The sequence below is a fragment of the Balaenoptera acutorostrata genome, chromosome 5 (assembly GCF_949987535.1).
Source record: "Balaenoptera acutorostrata chromosome 5, mBalAcu1.1, whole genome shotgun sequence".
Taxonomy (NCBI): domain Eukaryota; kingdom Metazoa; phylum Chordata; class Mammalia; order Artiodactyla; family Balaenopteridae; genus Balaenoptera; species Balaenoptera acutorostrata.
Window position 1 is genome coordinate 18,628,867 of NC_080068.1, and position 21,576 is coordinate 18,650,442.

The following is a 21,576-nucleotide window of genomic DNA, read 5'->3' on the forward strand; positions in this document are numbered from 1 at the left end:
GATTCTGTCTTTTAAACTTGTAAAGTTCAGAGAAGAAGGAGCACACAAAAAATATTTTAAAGACAATGAAACTCACTTCAAATAAAAATATTTTACAACATAGTATTTTTAATCTGTTGAGGTCACACAAAATATAAGGTATTTTCCCTCAACACATTTATCTACACATTATTGCAGTGAGGATTTGAGTCAGAGAGGCTTTGATTTGACTTCTGCTTCCTTTATGTATCAGTTGTAGATCCTAAGTTAAATTAACCTCTCTTAACATGTTTCCTCATTTGTAAAGCTGAGATAATAATACCTCACCCTTAGTGCTGCTACATATTTAAAATAAACAATCCTAAACAACATCTGATCGATCACCAAGCCAATACTACTTCCTTAGTATTTCTCAGGACTGTCCATTACTCTCTATCCCTACTGCTTCTATTTCAGTTCAGCTCACATTTGGAATATTGCAACAGTCTCCCAGCTTCTAGTCTAGACCTCATTCTTAGGCACTTTCCACTTTGCAACTACTCAAATATAAATTTAACTATGTCATTTTCAAACTTTAAACCCTCCAGTAGCTTCCTGCTGCCCTCAGGATACTGTCCAATATCTTACCTCAGCCATCAAGGCCCTACAAGATTTGATCCCTCTTACTTGTCCACTTTGTTCCATGACCTTCTCCCTTTCCCCACATCTGTGCACATCTCACTGTAGCCACCAACTGCTTGCAGGTTCCTCAAAGAAGCAAACTCTTGTCTCCAGGCCCATGTACATAAAGCCTTTTGATTGGTTGACTTCTGTTCCTCCTTCAGGTCTCTGCTGGATGGCATCTTCTCCAGGAGGCTCTCCATGACAGGGTTAAAGGTCCTACCTATATTCTTCCACACTACTCTGTCCTATTACTTACAGCATGTACTCTGTTCACTTGTCTGTCTCTACCACTGTACTCCTCGAGGGCCAAAACCCTCTTATTCACCCTTGTGTACCTAACTCCTAGACAGAATGTCACATGCTCTCAGTAAGTATTGCCTTTTTAAATCTACTACTTCTTCTCCTGCCCCCTATATTGTTTTCACCACATTCCATTTCTCAGAAACTTTCAATGGTTCCCTATTTCCTACCTTATCAAGTTCAAATTCCTTTGGCTATTTTAGGCCCTCATAATCTGTCCCTCTTACTACATTTTTCAGTCTTATTTCCCAATATGCCTCAACATGTACCTTTCTATGGTCTTATGAATATGACATCTCTGTGCCTTAGCTCATACTCTTTCTCTCTCGGAATAGATTCCTTTCTTCTCATATCTTCAAAAAAATTCTATCCATCCACATCTTATGAAGCCATCTTTGACTTCTTTGACTAGTGTTCTTTATATGTTAGTACTCACAGATTTAGGTGATTTTCTAATAGGAAGAAACTTTAGAAATAGACTGTTCCTACTCTCGTTTTGCATGATGCGTACCTACACCTATCTCTTAGAGCACCAGCACAGTGCTGAGCTCAGAAGAGATGCTCAGCAACTACCTGACTGATTGCAAAGTGCTTTGTCCCATCTGAAAAACGTATATAGGACTTCCCTGGTGGTCCAGTGGTTAAGACTCCGTGCTTCCAATGCAGGGGGCACAGGATCCATCCCTGGTCGGGGAACTGAGATCCCACATGCCGTGTGTTGTAGACAAAACAAAACAAATAAAAAATGTATATAATCTAGGCCTATAATTGTTTGCAATATGTAGACATTGGTAATTTGAGGTGACAAACTATGAAAAAAGAAAATTTAGATTTCATAAGATGTAGAAAATGGTTAATATAGGAAGTAAACGAGAGGAGGGGGTGGGATAGGATTACAGTGAGCTAGGGGTTAAGACATTTCAGTTGTTCAACCTGGACTAGCCTAACCCCACTGAGGCCTTTCAAAACTATAGAGTTTAGGCAGAAGACTGTTCACTGACAAACCATTTTTTATCACTGCGAAGTCCAGTTAACTACTCCAGTGAGATTCCCTTAAATGCTATTCAGAACATCATGGGGAAGAAGTGGCAATCAGTTCCCTATTTATCTTTCAAAGAACATTCTTTCTCTTCTCTTTCTACTTCCTCTTGCTCTGCCCCTCCCATTGCATTTCCTTTACAGAATTTAAAGCACCTTCTAACCTTTTGAAGTTTACATGCATAAATGAGGTAAGTTTTGTTATAAACCTTGTCAAAAGGGAGTGCTTATGACCCTTTCTAATAAACATTTTCCTTGATACTTCTCTTCACCTGCCCCTACCCCAATAATTTGTTACACAAATAAATCTGTGATACTTCATGAATATATAGGTATTTCTGGATAGAATTTCCTCCTTCACTTTGTAGCAGGCCTAATCAAATCCTGAGCATTGCTTAACCTGGAGCATGAGAACTAGTAGATTTATTCTGGAAAACTCTTTTGACATCAGGAGTATATTTTCTAGCTATTTATGTGATCGATGACTGGAAGTTTCATCAAAGGAATTTTTCTAATATATAAGTTTTTTGAGAGCAGGGACCATAGTTTATTCTTTATGCCTAATGCCTACTATAGTGCCTGATACACAGTAGGCACTCAATAAATCTCTATTAACCGAATGAGTGAATAAATCAGTACAAAAACTAGTCCCTACCCTTTAGAAGATTCATAGTTTAAGACAGAAACAACACAGATAGCAGCTGTCATCATCATCAATATTTATTGCATAACTGATTTTACTTGGTAAGGTGCTAGAGTTTATAAAGAGAATATTGACACCATTCTTGCTTTTTAAAGACAAAAACTCTGAAAGAAAGAATGAAAAGACTTTCATTCATACATCAGATTTTTACTGAGCATTTGCTCTGTGAGCATTTGTTCTGGCACTGAGGACATAATGGCAAATAAGGCAGACAAAAATTCCTGCCCTTGGAGAGCTTAAATTTAAATGGGGTGATAGCTAATAAGCGAAATATATATTATTTTAGTAATAAGTGGTAAGGAAAAAATAAAGTATGGAAGTGGGGCTAGTGTTGAAATTTTAGATAAAATGGCTAGGGAAGGCCTCACATAGATAAGATTTGAATAAAAAGATATTCTTATGACAGGAGAAGACAAGGAAGGGGAAGGGAACTAGTGTGAAAGGGGTAGGCATTATACCGGCCCACATCTGCATGTTGCAGTCAGTATTGGGTCTCACTATGGTTACACAGCAGTGCATTGGGATTCACTATGCAGTTTGCCTGGACAGCCCTGTGGTTTTAACTGGTAGGGGTGCTGAGGGGATGGCTTGTGGATTCGAGCAGAACAAAGAAGGCACCTAAACTAGTGTCAGGTGGGAGGTCACAGAACCTCTTCAGCTGCTTTTGCTAGTTTCAATTTATGCATCCAAACAAAAGATAAAAGATGCTCTTAGAAATTATTGTAATATATAACTACAAAAGGAAGGTAGCAGGAAAGACGAAGCAAGTGAACTTGAGAATCTGGAAGAGACTAATGTAAGGTTAAAGAAAGAGAGAGGGACAAAAAATGAGGAGCAGCAATACAAAGGCCCAAGTCTGGTCTAGTCTTCTGGAGAGCTCCAAAATTAAAGTGGAACATGGTAGGGGTGTGTGGGGGTGTGTGTGTATGTGTGTAGCTTGCATCGGTATGTGTTATGGATTGACTCACGTTCCCTGTAAAATTTATATGTTGAAATCCTAACCTCCAATACCTCTGAATGTGACCTTATTTGGAAATAGGGTCACTGCGTATATAATTAAAGATGAGGTCATACTAGAGTAGTTGGGCCCCTAATCGAAAATGACTGGTGTGCTCATAAAAAAGAAAAATTTCAACAGCCATGCCATGTGAAGTCTGCCGTTATGCTACCATAGGCCAAGGACCTACCAGAAGCTAGGGGAGGCCGGGAGGAAATCTTTCCTTAGTGCCTTCAGGGTGAGCATGGGCCTGCCCACACTTCGATTTCAGACTCCTGGCCTCTAGAACTGTAAGAAAATACATTTCTGCTGTCCTAAGCCACCCAGTTTGTGGTACTTAGCAGCCCTAGGAAACTAATTCTGTTCTGTAAGACTATTTTGAGGCAAAAAGCAAGAGCATTCTTATATCACAGAAAGGAAAGCAGCGTAGTAGGACTGAAGAGCCTGATTGTCTTGGGCATCACAGAAGTCTAATAGTTTTCACTTCTGTAGTTCTATTGTATTTTCTTATTTTATCAAACCTTTTTATTATCATGTTTCCTTTTTGTTTTAGAAAATCGGCTGTCTGCTCAACGAATTACAAGGCCTATTCTGACTTGTGTGCTTGTGATATGACTGTTAAGAGGGGCCACGGATGAAGGGCGGGGGGCACCTTTTTCTCAACACTTGAGTCGAAAGAGCAAAAGTTGAAAAGGGAGAGGAATTTCCGTTGAGCTATTCAGCATCTCCCTCTCACAGGTTGTGCTGCTGACGGCGCCCTTTCCCTTGCAGGACTGCAGTTGCTGCTGCCTCGGGAGAGCGACCTGATCCCTCACCGCAGCCCCCAGAGAGCGTTCAGGCCACGACCAGGCTGCGGAGAAATGGCAGGTTTCCCCCAGCCTCCTCCCCCAGGGTAGAGGACCCACGACCAGCCTTCGCCCCGCGCGCATGCCCAGTTGGGAGGGCGCCCTCAAAAGGGAGCGCGCGGCTCAGGTTTTCCCCGCAGTTAGGGGGGTGTCGGGAGCGGGCGGCGGCCCCGCGGACCGAGGAAACTCCGGCCGGCGGACCCTGCGGGGCCGCAGCCGACTCAGCGGACTTTTATTTTCCCGCCGTGGCAACCTTGTTCCGGCCGCGTTCCACGGGAGCCGGGCACAGCTGGGCACATCCCGGGAGGGTGGAGCCCGACGGCCAGGGCACCCTCGTTACGTGGCTTTCCAGGTGTCCTCCGGGGAAAGGAAGGCCGCACTCCTCTAGGAAGGAGGACGACACACTCTCCGAGGACATCCCGGGGCGATCACTCCTCTCGCTGCCCGGACTTCTCTCTTTAAACTGGTCTTAACTGTCCCGCTAATACTGAGCGCCTTCTCAGCGGCCGCCCAACGAGCCCACAGGCTGCTCTGAAAACGGGCGTCCCCAGGTATCTTATCTCCAGAGGCGCTGGCCTCATCGCCAGTAGGTCTATTCCAGCTTCGTTTCAGGACGTCCGCTTTGCTTTCCGACCACCCTCCCAGGTCTGAGGAGGCCCAGCGTTTCCTCCTTCGGGAAATTCCCGCCTGTGCACCCGGGCTGCCCCGTAATAAACACCGGCCCGTTTTCTGGGTGTGGGTTGGTGGGGTCGGGGTAGCGAGCCGGAGGGTAATAGTTCGGGCTCAGCGTCCCCGCGCCCTGCCTCCTTGAGGCTCACCCTCCGCCCCTCAAGCTGCCGCCATCAAGCTCCTCCGCGGCGGCGGCAGCCGGCCCGCAAATACACACCCACCAGCACTTTCAGATTCTCTTGCCCCGGGGGGGAAAAAAAAAAAGGGAAGTACTGAGCATGCTCGGTGGGGAGGGCGGGGCGCTCCCAGACCGCGCGTCGAGGCGGACGCCGCTCCAGCAGGCTCGGCGCCTCCGCCTCCCGCCCGCGGAGCCGCGCCCGCCGCAGGCTGCGCCCGCCCGCCCCGCCCTACCCCGCCCCGCCCCTCGCCGTTCGTCCCCGTCGCGGCCGCGCCGCCTGCAGCAGCTGCAGCGGCAGCAGTAGCTGCTCCTCCCCGGCGGCCACCCCCCGCGGGTCCCTCCCTGGCTGCAGGAGAGGCGGAGGTAGAGGGAGGACACAGCACCGCGCCGCCCGCACCGGAGACCTTCGCCTCGCCCTGCCGGCTCCTCACCCTCTGGGAGGACCATGGGTAAGTCATCCTTCCTCCCCCGTCATCGCCTGACATATTTCTCTTTCTCGGCGTGTTGCAGGGTGGGAAGCATTTCTCGCGCAAAGTTGCCGGATTTCTCGAATCCACTGGTGTGAGGCAGTGGCTCTTCCTCCGGGGAGAGTCGGCGCACGCGGAACGCACGCCGAGTCCGCGGGCTGGGAGGGTCCCGAGTGCGGGGTGGGGTCGGGCCGCGGGGCCGGACCGCCCGCCCGGCTCTCGGGCACCTCGCTGCCTCGCCTCCCCTCCTCCATTCTTCCTGCCCGAGCCGGTGCTCGGGCACCACAGAGCCTGCCTCGCGGGCTCGTATCCGCTGCCCCATCCCGGTTTCTTCGGAGGCCGCCCGCTTCCTTTCTCCCACGGCTGCTGGGCTGGAGGGTCGGGGCGGACCGCGGGAAAGACCACTTAACGTAACTTCTCTGCCAGGGCGACCTTTCCCCATCTTGGGGACTGCCCATCCCAAGGCGAGGAGGTGTGAGCAAGTAGTTTGTGCGGGAGATTTTACAACCTGCACGGAAATTATTTTCGGTGGGGGGAGAGCAGACAGTCTCATAGGTTGAAAGGATGACTTGTCAGAGGCCACGAGGAACGTGAGGAAGGATGGATAGAGCCCGCTATCTGTTGAATTAGTGTTGGGTGACTACAGTGTGCAATATTCCTGTGCTCAACCCATTTTCTTGGTTCCTTCGCCTGCCTACTGTAGCAGGGAAACTGCAACCTGCCTGTAACATGTTACCGAACTTAATGTTATTCTTTCCCAGCTTTCCTTGTCGAAATCTCCATAATCCGATTTTAGTTCTTTCGCTTTAATATCAAGAGTTTTGGATGAGATATTTAAAAGCAAATATGTTTTATAAAACTGCATGTAATTTAAACCTAAAATTTTTTTTTCATAATATGTTGCTTAATTGTTAAGTTCAGTAATTGCAGAAACGTCTCATGGATGCTGTAATGTAATTAAAAGACGAAAGTTTTAAAAAAATAGTAGCAATTTGGAATGCCATACTTCTGCAAGTTCCCCAGTTTGCTTCCATTCCTGTCTATCATAGTTTCCTCTTTTTAAAATTTGCTACATTGGCATCTGTCAACTCGGACTTTTCCCACCCCTTCCCTGCAAGTTATTTTAAGCTTGAGATGAGTGTGGTCCTTTCATCTGTCAATACATTGCCCAACACGTACAGAGTTAGGTCATCGCAACTCTGAATCTTCAAAGAAGTGTCTGGTGTCGATGGAGCATACTCGAAAAGCAAATGCTCCAAGCTCTGATTCAGACCTTTGGCCGTATATGAGGAAGAGATCATTGTTACAAGAGGAGGTGGTATGAATGAAAAATGAATCTAGGTCCCAGAATTTTATTTTCAGTTGTTCAGTTTTTTCCTTTTTAATGTACTATTGGTATGCTGACAGATTTCTGTAAAAATTGGGTGGCCCATTTATATGTATCTAGTCTTTCTCTGGGAGTAGAATTTTAAATAAATATTAGTTCGGATTATTGGACACATTGTGTCTTTCCCTTGAACATAACAAAAATTTTCTTCTTAATTATAGGCACAAGTTTGGCCTATAAGATATATTTCCCCATGTTTCAAGGTGAGCTAAAAAAAAGTCTGTTTAACTAAAATTTTAACTTACATGTTAAATCAGTACCTTTTCAGTAGAAAAAATTCCATTCTGTTGCAATACCAGTGAAAAAATACTTAAATAATTTACTTAAAAATAATTAATCTTGAAAATCTTGAATTCTTTACTTGATTTCAAAGAAAGTCCAAATAGAAATCCATCTCTCATTTGAAGCTTGTCAGGTATACTTTGATGAAGCACTCTCTCTCCTTTTACCATTCTGTTTGTACCTTGCTGGAAGCTTTCTAGCCCTTACGTAATCTGCTTTATAATGGAGTTGTTAAGGTGTGTGTGTTAGTGCATTTAATCATGTGTTCCAGAAGATGAAATTTGTGTCTTATGAATTTTTGGGTCCTCTACAGTGCTTACCACATAGTATGTATTCAGTAAATCTTTGGTGAATTAATTGTTGAACTGGAAACCTGTCTTATTATTTTCAACTTGTGAACCTGAAAGTATGGGCTCTGAACAAACATTCGGGTTGGTAGGTATTATGGAGGTGATGGAGATGTGAAGGGAGTGGGAACAGAGAAGTATAACTACACTATGACTGCTCTTCTCTCTCTCAAAAAAAATAAGTTGGGTTGTCTGAGGGGTACGGGTTCTGGAGCAACCACCAGGCAAGCTATTTCCTTCTACACTGCTGTTTTCAGTGGCTTAGTTTGTGATCAGTAGGCACATGCAATAATGTAAAATTGAAACCTTGGGAAGCAATGCTATATTCGAAGCCAAGGAAGTTATTATAACAATTCATATATATGTAAGGGGTATACTGATTAATGGTAGGGGGAGAAATCACTTTTTAATGTCTTTTCAAGAAATAAATAAGGCGATTTTTTAAAAGGATATTCTCGTGGCAGTGATTTTTCTCCATAAGAGAGTGAAGGAAACTTCCCGTGTAGTCTTATGGACCATGGCTATTATTTTATGTATATATTTTATTATAAATTAAGCGTAATTTGTTGAATATCAACCACATGTAATGTACTGTGGGAGGATAAAAATTAATAAAACATTTTTCAAGTTTCTTGTAATCTTAACAGGAATAATGTTCTACATACACAGGTAACGAAATAAAGTATGAGTGACACAAAAGACCTTAACGTATTTTATAGTGTCAGAGGATGGAGAGGAGTTTTCAGAAAAATGATGTTATTTGATCTAATGGTTGGTTAAGCTTCTGAAAGGTAGAAATGAACAGAGACTTAATCAGGATGGGAGTAGAGGGAGAGGAATGACATAAAGGAAGATACAGAGATAGGAACATTCAAACAGTTTCAGGATATGATTAAATAACCATGTTTGGCTGGAGCAAGAGGTAAGGAAATAGTGGCTGACAGAGATGAAAAAGTAGTAATAGGTAAAGAACAGATAATGGAGGACCTTGAATGTCAAGCCGAAGAAGTTTTTAGACTTGCCTTGTCTATTGAGGGACTGTTAAACATTTTTATATAGGTAAGTGATGGAGCACATCTGTGGTTTAGGAAAATTAATCTGTCAGTTGAGTGCAGGATGGATTGGATGAGAAACTGGACAATAATTCAGAAGGTGGTGGTTGCAGTTTGGGTGAAAATATATACTGTCCCGAACCAGCCTGTGGCAATGGGAATAGAAAATTGCAATAAAGAATATGGAATTAAGAAAGGAGTCATACATTGTTGCCTGGGCAATAATGAGAATGTGGGATCTTTTAAATATCTATTTAATCCACTGGAAGAGGAAACGTGAATGAATAGTCAGTTTTGGACCTGATGTGTTGGACTGTTTAGTTTGCCTTTGAGCTTCTCTGCTTCTTGATGACAGGGACTCTCATATTAGGTTTTGAATACATTTCCTAACAGTAGTGTCTTGCATGTAGGAGCTATGCAGTAAACATCAGTTGACCAACCAAAACTCGGTAAAAAATATTTAACAGTTATTTTAACTCTCAAGAGAGGATTTGAGCTAGAGATCTGGATGTTATCCACAATTTTCCTGAGATAATATTTGAAGTTAGGTAGGAGGATGAGAGTCAACAAAGAAAAAGAAGAAAATTTGTCCAAGGTAAGAATCTTGAAGAATGCCCCATTGTTAAGGAAAAAGAATGAAACGATTTGACACCAAAAAAGACAGTAGTAGGTAGGAGTGAAAGACTAGAATAGGCATATGGTTGATTTCAAGAGTGAATGGTCAATAATGGCTGTTGCTTCAGAACAGTAAGAGTAATAGGACTGAGAAAAGGCTCCAAGCTGATGTAGTTTGGTTAGGATATTACCTAGGGTATTTTCTAAAAAGCAGCTTTACGAGGTATGATAGCTATGGAGGTCAGTTGTAAAGGCTAAGTGGCTAATGAGTAAGTGGAGACAGAGTTCACTATGTATAGCAGTACAATATTCCTTGCCCCGTTTAAAGATCTGTACGTAAGCATAGTTTTCTTTAAACATTTTTTAAATGTCTCACTTTATGTGGAATGACACGTGCTATTTTTTTGCCTAACAATTTGTAATCTCACCATAGCGCCTCACATTTCTTTGACATTCCATTTTTTATGTCTTTGTGACTCAATATAGTATACTTTCTGTTTTTGCAGTATCTGTCATGTAGAGTGAGTTTAGAAATGGTTTTATAATTTTCCATGACAGTTTGCATAAAGGATACTCTACTAATGAATGGTTTTATCACTTTTTATTTATTATTCATCTTTATGAATTTGGGATTTCTCTAGTTATATGTTCACCTCTAATTACACTCTTAATTCATGGAGTTTTCTTTTTCTCTGTAAGTATGTATAAGCCTTACGCATAAGTCTTTTTTTTGTTTTTTTGTTTTTTTGTTTTGGCTTGCATTTCTAAGTCCTGGAATAGTTTCGTAGATAAATAGTTAAAATTGGTACTTTTACTTATTCTTTAAAAGTCAAGGTAGCGCAATAAAATATTTTTGTAAGCTGGTAATCACTAAAATTTATTATTTTAAAAGAGCATAGATTATATATTGACTAGTTCAATAATTTTTCTTATTGGCTTTATATCTATTTTGTATATGCCCACTTTTTTTTTTTCATACGGGAGAGAGCTAGATTCACTATCCTTGGCAGAGTCATATTTTCTGAAGTCTCTAGTACTACTATTTGGAAAGTTATAATAGCCTTAATTCATTTTGAGAACCATAGAGTTTTAATTTTCACAGTGGAATGTTGGAGCTTCTAGGTGCCTTTAGGGAAATAGTGTGATTGCTCTCTCCAGAGATTCCAGATCAGCTGAACTGAACTTGGTGATTCTGGAGTTATCAGAGGCACCAGCAACAGCCATAAAGAATTATGTAAATTTTTAATATCCCCTCATGAACATCAGGAGGGATGGAGAAGGAAGATCATCTCCTTTGGGATGTCCATGTTAATTTTAGATAATGAGATGTTCAGATAACTGATAAGGAAAAAATTTAATTTAAAATGCTTTGCTAGACATATAACTTGACAAACAGCTCTTTCTTATGGAGAGAAGAGCCAAAAAAAATTAAGGTATCAGAATAGGTTATAAAGTCTATTTTGGTTCTAAAATTCTGTGATTCTTTGAAACTAAACTTTGAAATATACTCAATATCATTGATGTCTTAAGTGTGTTATAATCATCCCTATATAACTTGTTTTTCTTTATTGTTCGAAGGGCAATGTCTCCTTGAGGTAGAAACTTCTGAGTATGAACCAATTTGTTAGACTTGTCTAAATAGATGGCCTAAAATACCATTACCCATGCTGGCTAAGATATGGATGCTGAATTCAAATTGCAGAGTAATGTAATTCTCTCAGTACATCTATTTATACAACTTTTGTTGGTAGAAGCATTCCAGGAGTTAAAACTTAAGAATTAGGATAGTGATAAATGGGAGTAGTTAAATTGAGCTGCTAGCCATAATTGGCTATACTTATAAACTCTAAAGTCCTTCTGACTTTTTGTTCACAAAATTAACTTTTTCCGTATGGTTTCTATATCTGACCCCTTCTCTAAAGGCTGTTTTGCTCAATTTTGTCCATGTTTATGGCTTCAACTACTGTCTATATGCTACTGATGCCTAAAGATATATATATCTGAGCTCTATCTTTTTATCTAGTAGATGGTTAGACATCCCTACGTGCATAGTCAGTTCAAACTCATTGAGTTCAAAACTGAATTCATTGTGTAATTTTTAATAATGATAACCAGAGGTATGTTGGTTAATGTTTTGCCAGAAGGCTTTCTCCAAAAAAGCTCTGATTTGTGGTGGTTGCTTTCCTGTGAATGCATAGTCGGGAAGAAATGAGATGCAGCACACCATTATATTAATATATCCACCATACAGACATAATAGCCTCATGAGCACAGATAATAATAAAATGTAGTAAAGTAATTAAGTAGTGATGAGTTTTGACTATTAATAACTTTGTTTTAATATAACTTATTTAATTTTAAGTTTATAAAATTTAATTTTTGATAATGGCTATTTTAATAACTGCTTCACAAAATTCCTAAAAATTTAATTATCTCATGGGCTGGTGCAAGGAGGCCCCACTACACCTTCGAAGTAGTAATTATCATTTATTACCATTTATTAAGAATTATTGATGTCAGTAATCATGTTAAACTTTACATTTTTTAATATTTTTTAAAATAGTTTTAATCTCTTTAACAGTTCTGTGAAGTGGGGGACACTATCCCCATTTTATTTACTCAAAGAAATAATTTATCCAAGGGGACAGAGCTAAGTCTCTAAAATCCTGTTTGAGAGCATTGATTCTCACACTTTAGCTTGCATAAGAATCACCTATAAGCTTGTTAAAAAAAAAAAAATTACTGGGCTCACCTTCAGAAATTCTGATTCAGTAGGTGTGAGATGGGCCAAGAATTTGCCTTGTCAAGACATTTCCCAGACGATGCTGCACTTTGAATAGCATCACCATAAAGCAGAGGTCTGCAAACTTTTTACATAAAGGGCCAGATGGTAAGTATTTTAGGCTTTGTAGGCCGAGAGGCAAAATCAAGGATATTACTTAGATAAGAGTGAACCTATATATGAGAAAAAGCAAATATCCACAAAATTTTTATTGACTAAATTCAAAATATAACATGAATTGAACATGATTTATTGTAAAATACAGGTCTCCGAATGAAAGGATTGTAATTCCTTTTTTGAGATGGCAATTTCATTTAATTGGGATTTCCAGTTACCCTATCATCAAAATTGATTGCAGTTGTTCATTTGTTAATGCAGATCTGTAAAGGCATTTAATTGATTTTGTCTTTGAAACATGTTTTCACACAGACAGGTACTACCAAATGCTGCTATCAATCATGGGCATATGATCTTAATAATCCCATTAATTGTATGGAAGGTATTTATAGAATTCTTTTAGATTTTCTTGATAGTTTCCATTTAGTATGCTGTTTACATTGCAGATTAACCAATTGAAAGTCCTCAATTGCATAGTTAAATGGATTTTGATATATGGAAGTTTCTTTTGCACTTGCAGTGAGGTCTGAAAAACACTGCTGGAACTGTAGTTTGAGCTTGCATAATATATCTGTTGCACGTTTGTATATGCACAGAGATCTTCTTGTTTTTAGCTTTTGACAGCACAAGAAATGTATAAAGCAGATTGATGGTTACTTGTGATTTGAAAATGTTGTCAAAATGACACAACACAGTATGTTTCACATATAAGCACTGTTTTGCCTTGACTTTCAGGTCAGATTCAAGGAGACATTATCAAATCTGCAGCAAAATATAATTTCCAAAGGTATTCATTGTTTGATAATAATGGTTGAAGGCACTTCTTTTTGTTCAGAAATTTCAGTCTCACCATTGAGCTAAAAAAAAAAAAAATCACCGTAAAACCGTACAACTGCTAAGCCCTTAAGCTGTTGTGTGGTAAGGCAAGTTAGGATATGCAGCTTCTATTTCTTATCAAAGTACAAGCAACCGACAGTGGTTAAATCTGTGAGTGTGAATGAAGTTGATACTATTGGTTCAATCATACATGTTAGTTTAAAATATTTTTCCCATAAAATACCTGCTGATTAATAACATAATGAAGAAACATAGACTTTAAACACCTTATTTTCACAGACTTCGTAAATTTATTCAACTAAGCCTTTTTCTGTTCCTCACATGTTTTTACCACCATCAGATGTAACACATCTTAATAGATTCCACTTCAGGTTGTACTGAATTAATGTTTTCTTAACTTTAAAAATATTTTTGCCTCTTCTATGCAGTCTTTTATAGAGGCTCTTCTTCAGTCACTTCACGTTCAGCCTTGACTTCTCGAAAATAAGAACACTATGCAGTATCGCAAATATCTATCTGTTAATTTATCAAGAACCAAGGAAAACCTTTTTAAAATTATTCGCCTTGTCTTTTAATTGAATATTGATATAGCTCCCAGTGCCCTTACCTCTTCAGGTAGCTATTCTCACTGAAAGGCTTTTCTTAAACAAGTTTTTTCCTCCTCTGGAAACTGCTATAGTCAAAATACAGGGCTTCCCTGGTGGCGCAGTGGTTGAGAATCTGCCTGCCAATGCAGGGGACACGGGTTCGAGCCCTGGTCTGGGAAGATCCCACATGCCGCGGAGCGGCTGGGCCCGTGAGCCACAATTACTGAGCCTGCGCGTCTGGAGCCTGTGTTCTGCAACAAGAGAGGCCCGCGCACCGCGATGAAGAGTGGCCCTTGCTTGCCACAACTAGAGAAAGCCCTCGCACAGAAACGAAGACCCAACACAGCCATAAATAAATAAATAAATAATTTAAAAAAAATACAGTTTAATTAACTCACCATGAGTAAACAGCTTTCCTTGCTTGACTAATAAGTGAGGCCCTCAGAAACTTAGTTTGTTTGCAACTTCATTTTCACTTTTTCTTTTTGTGAAGAAATTCTGCTGTGATGAGGTACTTTGTTTCATTTATTTTTTAAAATTTTTATTGGAGTATAGTTGCTTTACAATGTTGTGTTAGTGTATACTGTACAGCAAAGTGAATCAGCTGTATGTATACATATATCCCCTCTTTTTTTGGATTTCCTTCCCATTTAGGTCACCACAGAGCTTTGAGTAGAGTTCCCTGTGCTATACAGTAGGTTCTCATTATCTATTTTATACATAGTATCAGTAGTGTATATATGTCAATCCCAGCCTCCCAGAGGTACTTTGTTTTGTATTTTCTTTTCCAACTTTTTTTTTTTTTTAATTTTTTTTTTTTGATTTTATTTATTTATTTATTTTTGTCTGTGTTGGGTCTTTGTTTCTGTGGGAGGGCTTTCTCTAGTTGCGGCGAGCGGGGGCCACTCTTCATTGCAGTGCGCGGGCCTTTCACTATCGCGGCCTCTCTTGTTCCGGAGCACAGGCTCCAGACGCGCAGGCTCAGTAATTGTGGCTCACGGGCCTAGTTGCTCCGCGGCATGTGGGAATTTCCCAGACCAGGGCTTGAACCCGTGTCCCCTGCATTGGCAGGCGGATTCTCAACCACTGCGCCACCAGGGAAGCCCCCTGTTTTGTATTTTCTAATTCCTCTGACGATTACTTTCCTACGAATTGTGAATACGATGAATACTTAGTCTGGTAATATAGATATATGTTGAATTTTTCTAGCGTAGCTATAGTGTCATTGTGTGGTACAGTGGTTTGCCATTTCATTCAGTAACAAAATAATCCATATGCCACTTTAAACATTAAAAGCATGATATTTGAAGTATACTTTTCTCTTTTCGTTTTGATGTGATGGTCAAAGTGAAATGTTGTGGTATGGCAATACACATTGTACTCGAAACACTGAACAATCATAACTGTGTCACTGCAATTTGTAGTACATCAAGCAACAGTGTAAAGTGATGAGAGTACCACATATGGTTGCTGTCTCAACGACTCACCTCTGTCATAGTGAAGTGAACACAGGTGTAGACAATAAATAAAGGAATGAATTATGTCCCAATAAAACTCTATTTGTGGACACTGAAATTTGAATTTCATATGATTTACACATTATGACATATATTCTTCTTTTGACTTTTTTCAACCATTTACAAATGTGAAGCCATTTGACTTGTGGGTTGTATAAAAACAGGCGGTGGGCTGTAGTTGGCCAACTCCTGCTGTAGAGTAATGCTATACTACCTCACCTTTTCCCAAGACTTTTTCTTCCTTATGCATTCCATAACTCCCTGGGTGATATCACCATTTATCCAGTCAACCATTCCTAAAATCTAGAATCATTCTACTTCCAACACCCTTTGGGTTCCCTAAATTCTAATAGTTCTACCTGCTTGAATCAATCCTCTCCTCCTTTCTCCACTGTAAACATGTCAGTTCACCTCTTGAAACCACTTTACTAGTCTAACAGATGTTCTTTCAGCATTCCCCCTCTTAAGTTCTTGCATGCTTCTAGAGTACTCTTTCTAAAATGTGAATCTAATCATTTCACTCCTTAGATATTTTTTTCAATAGGTTTCCAACATGTATTACAGGGTTTCCAAACTCAAATGAAACTATATGATTAAAGAGGGTTAAATGGTGATCTTTTCACACATATGCACTCTTTTTCTTTTGCATATTAAATCTAAAGGAATATTTTATTTCCATAAAAATGTATGCTTTCTTTCGTTTTTCTTGACAAAATGTCTTTCTTTTTGTCTTTCATTTTCTCACCTTTGATAAAAGACAAAGTTTAGAAAAATGTTTCTCTACCATAATAAACAGCAATGAAAGCATGATGAATTGTAACTAATGCTGGGTCTCACTGAAGGGCTACAATGGGAAATGGTGGGACTATGGCCAACTAAGAGAGTATGTGCCCAGCCTAAAAGAGGAATGCCCTACTCAGCTCCAGCCGGTTTTGCCATGTACAGATGAGGGCCCAAGGAAGCCAGATTTTCGGACTTTTCAAAAGAAACCAGAGATTACATTTTTATCTGAATACTTCAGATTGTTGGTTTTCGGAATTGTAAGACCCAGGGCCTCAAACAATGACATCTATCTGGCTCTGTCTCTTTCTGTCCAGATTATGGAGCTGAGGCTCAGTGAGATTAAGAGACATGCCCAATTTCACACATTTAGTTAGGGTCAGTGTCAGATCTAGAATCTTTATTTCCTAACTCCTTAACTAGTGTTCTGTTCATTATACTAGGCCAGCTCCAATCTGTTAATGAAAAAAAAGTGCACACACACACATAGGTGCACACACACACACACACACACACATATACAAACAAGCTAATAACAAGGATTCATTCAGGTAAATAGGATAGTAGGAAACTCTACCCATTTCTATTGCTAGAGTCCAGGCCCTTACCTCAGCTACTACTGAGACCATTTCTTAGTTGGCCTCTCGATACTAGACTGTGCTCTCCAGTCTTTTCTATGTGCTATGACCATCTTTTTTTAAGACACCACATTGATCATGTCACTTCCCTATTCAAGATCTAATATTGCTTCAACTGTCGATCACATCAAGTCTAAACTCTGCTTAGCTTTCAAGGTCCATAGAAGTCTGCTACCTATCTTGTATTTCTCACTGCTCTCTGAAATACATCTTCTTTTATCCTAAATATTCTTCGTCAGTGATACCACCAAGACACCACTGTTCATGTTACCCCTTCTTCTAGAATAACTTTTCATATTCATTCTCCTTAGTCTAGCTCATGAAAACTACTTCTGACCTCTCATACTGACTTCTTATTGTTCTCTGGACACCTCTCACTTCTTGGACTTCTATAACACATTCAATAATTCAATAATTTTAGTTGCTCAGTGTTTCATATTTCTTATTGGCATTCAGTAAATACTTGTTTGTTCAGTTATAGAGTCACTACAGATTCAGGTCAGTCTTCTTCTTCTAATTTAACAGCATTACCCTATAGTGATGATAGACATGTCTGTAACAGAGCTTGCAAACCAGCAGTCCATGGGCCACATATAATCTGCAGAAGGATTTTTTTAACGAAGTTTTAGAAATTGGAATTAGTTGTCAACATTTAAATAATCAGGAAATTTCTGATAAAAATCTGCTTCACCAACTTTTCTTGAAAAATTAAACATTTAGGATCTCTGAACCTGTATTTCTATTGGTGACAATCAATGATAGTTGTCCTTTAGGCAGGGTATAAGGTCCCCAGTTCATTACTTCTTATTATTATCTTTTTTTTTTTAAAGACACTTCTTTTACCACTTTATTTTTATTGTTTTGTTTGTTTGTTTGTTTTGGCCTCACCTCCCAGCATGTTGGATCTTAGTTCCCCTACCAGGGATCAAACCCGTGCTCCCTGCATTGCAAGCTCGGATTCTTAACCACTGGACCACCAGGGAAGTTCCTCTTACTATTATCTTAAATCCTACAAATCTCACTCGGTACTCTCTCACTCTTGAAAGTATTTAAATTTGCAATGTCTGAAATTTCTGTTACAGCTTTTGAACTACTAAAGAGTTAATTGTATTCAAACTTGTGATAAAATTTTGAACTTATATTACTTTTGAAAATTAATACATTTATTTTAAAATTAAGAAATTGTGAAAATTAAATTGTACAAATAGTCAAGAGCAAAGTTAACTATCTATGATATATATGGTCATCAGTGATGATTAAACTGAATTTTCAATTGACCAAATGATACAAGAAATCAAAGAGATAGAGGATGGAATCTCTGCTTTTCCGTAAATTCATTAATTGTTTAGTATAGCCTTTTGGCAAGTTAGTTAAGGTCTTTAAATCCCCATTTCATATATATCCTTAAAATATTACATCATTATTGAATAGGAACCAAATAATAGATTTCAATTAAAAATGGAAGGGGGATGCCCATTTCATACTAATATAAATTATCATATGGAAAACTTCAAGCTCAGTTACCTAATAAAGACCGACTAGCCCCCAAACCAAGATCTGTTGTATTTTTCCTTTCTTTTTTGACTCTCAAGCATAAAATACATTTTCTAGGGCAAATGATGGCATGGCATTTATAAAAGCAATCAAAGTGCAATAAGACTGCTAAACAGTTTCTAGAGAATATTATTTTCTTATGTATTAGAAAGTATTTTCTAACATATAAGAATTATATAAACTTAAAATAATTATATAAAAAGAATTACATAAAATCATAATTCAAAATTTTTTTAATTTTAAATTATTTTTTAAAACTATATAAAAATAGTTGTATAAAATAATTTCAAATAACTAGTAAGTTCCCTGAACTTATGGGTGGAGTTTTGTTTTTTATAGTCAGGAAAAAAAATATAAGCAGCGATCATCGTACTTTAACAAAAAATTGTTTTCAAAACTGTGAGAAGCTCACATCATCTAAGATTCTTTTTAACAACAAATTTGTCAGGTTGTAAAAAATATTTCTGTTAGCTCTTCTGAAAAATACTCCCCTTCTAAGATTCCTCAAGTAACTTCATTATGAAAGATGAAACTGATCATTATAAGAACGTAAAACTTATATTGATGTATTTATGCTTCACAGAAATATAAATGTTGGTTTATCTTTAAAATTATAAGATATAGTTGGCCTCAGAAATAAAATCAGTTAGAACAAAGACAAAATTTATATGAGCTGATTAACTTAATTTCCTTTTAGTTGCAAGAGCACATTTTTGGGGAGGGTGGTGGTAAGCTCCCAGAAAAAATAACTGTCAACTGTGTCACATTTCTGGCTTTTATGTAGTTTGTGTAAAGCACCATAGTCAGATCAGAAACACAAGATTACCACATTAGGCATTACAGAAAGTCACAAAATAAGTAGTGCAAGTAGTCACATTTTTTTGCTTTTGAAAAGCTTAACCTCTAACTGGTAGATAAAGAATAATATAAAAGAATGAGTAATAGAAACAGATACGGCCATAATTTGGATTCTTTTTTTTTTAATTGATTAATTTTTTTTTTCTCCCTTAAAATTTTATTTATTTATTTATTTATTTGTTTATCTATGGCTGTGCTAGGACTTCGTTTCTGTGCGAGGACTTTCTCCAGTTGCGGCAAGTGGGGGCCACTCTTCATCACGGTGCGCGGGCCTCTCACTGTCGCGGCCTCTCTTGTTGTGGAGCACAGGCTCCAGACGCGCAGGCTCAATAATTGTGGCTCACGGGCCCAGTTGCTCTGCGGCATGTGGGATCTTCCCACACCAGGGCTCGAACCCGTGTCCCCTGCATCGGCAGGCAGATTCTCAACCACTGCACCACCAGGGAAGCCCAATTAATTATTTTTTAATTTTATTATGTGAGTCAGGTCTTCGTTGCAGCATGCAGGATCTTTCGTCGCAGTGCATGGGCTCTTTGTTGTGGTGCGCAGGCTTCTCTAGTTGCAGCGCATGGGCTTTTCTCTAGTTGTGGTGCACAGGTTCCAGAGCACGTGGGCTCAGTAGTTGTGGCACGCGGACTGAGTTGCCCCGCGGTATGTGGAATCTTAGTTCCCCAACCAGGGATCGAACACACGTCCCCAGCACTGGGGTGTGGATTCTTAACCACTGGATCACCAGAAAAGTCCCCATAGTTTGGATTCTAGAAAAAGAGAAAACACCTCCCCCACTAAGAATTTAAATGAGAGGATAGATCAAATTTACCTTTTCAGCACCTAGTACAGATTCTTTGGAATATACAAGTGCTCATTACTTACAGTGATCTGGAAAATTTTTCCTAAAATTTACTTACTTATTCAATTAAACACTTACTTGTACTAAACAGCATGGTACTACCCTTGACATGCTATGGCAGAGACTGCTTCCTGATACATTTTGTTGCGATTTTCTTTCTTGTTTTTTGTTTTGTTTTGTGACATATTAAGATACATGGAGTCGTTAGCTAGTACAACTGTCTAACATGGTTGGGTTATAAATTCATTATTGAAGAGCTTTCATCTGTACAAAGAAAGATACAGGTAGTCCTGCATTGTACAGCTCTGGTATGCATGAGATCTGCATGAGGTTCACTTAATTGCAGTACGGTGCAGATTGCTTGGTTAGTGAGAAGTGCTTGGACTTTGAAGACACACATGTCTGGATTTATCCCAACTTTGACACTTAACTTTCTGGGCAAGTTATTCAGCTGCCGAATTCAACTTTCTCAGCTGTTAAAATACAGGTAATAATAACACCTATTTCACAAGGTAGTTGTAAATATTATGTAAAATAACAATCATATAAATTTTTTTTTAATGAAAGCTTTATTTATTTATTTATTTATTTATTTATTTATTTATTTATTTTTGGCTGTGTTGGGTCTTCGTTTCTATGTGAGGGCTTTCTCTAGTTGCGGCAAGCGGGGGCCACTGTTCATCGCGGTGCACGGGCCTCTCACTATCACGGCCTCTCTTGTTGGGAGCACAGGCTCCAGACACGCAGGCTCAGTAGTTGTGGCTCACGGGCCTAGTTGCTCCGCGGCATGTGGGATCTTCCTGGACCAGGGCTCGAACCCATGTCCCCTGCATTGGCAGGCAGATTCTCAACCACTGCGCCACCAGGGAAGCCCCAATCATATAAATTTTAATTTCTACTTCCAAAGCTGAAAATACAGTCATTTTTGGGAAACTTTATCTTATATTCAGAGTTAAAACCAGTCAAAGGGTGTAATGCTCTTTGTTGTATTATTTTATCCAAATTATGTAGTGAATATTAAGTTACTGTAGCAGATCGTATTTTCCAAAGGTGGCCACAACAATATCTCTTGGCCCCAGGTATTCTTCTAAATCTTGCCACTCTCCATTGAGAGTTGGGGAGTTCTCTTCCTGTTGAATCTGAGCATGCTTGTGACTCACTTGTAACCAATAGAAGACAGCAGAAGTGATGCTGTGATTTCCTAGTCTCAGTAGTAAAAGGCATTGTTGCTTCTACCTTATTTGTGGAGACACTGGCCTGCTTGGAGCCCTGAGAAGTCTGAGACCCTGCAGATGCCATGCTGTAAGGAAGCCAGGTCACGTAAAGAGGCCTCAGGTGTCAGATCTCAGGTCAGCAATCCTAACATTCAGGTCCTTCCAGGCCAATCACCAGACATGTGTGTGAATGAACTATCAGATGATTCAGATGATACCAGCCTCAGCCTTTGAGTCACTCCCAGAGGCGTTCCTGGCCTTTGAGACAACACTGAGGCCCCAGACCTTGTGGAGAAAACACAAGCCATTCTCAGTGTGTC

At 39.6% G+C, this 21,576-nt stretch overlaps 1 protein-coding gene across 4 annotated transcripts in view; it reads left to right on the forward strand.

Moving 5' to 3' along the window:
* The first annotated feature begins 5,661 nt into the window (after nt 1-5,661).
* The window catches only part of RAP1GDS1 (Rap1 GTPase-GDP dissociation stimulator 1), a 170,579-nt gene continuing 154,664 nt past the window's right edge, over nt 5,662-21,576 (forward strand). The window contains exon 1 of one of the 4 annotated variants that reach the window (XM_007184071.2): nt 5,662-5,821. In XM_007184071.2, the coding sequence (XP_007184133.1) occupies nt 5,818-5,821 (4 nt within the window). In that variant the 5' untranslated portion in view covers nt 5,662-5,817. The remainder of the gene's footprint in view (nt 5,822-21,576) is intronic. The other 3 variants (XM_007184070.2, XM_007184069.2, XM_007184074.2) reach the window with 3 other exon arrangements.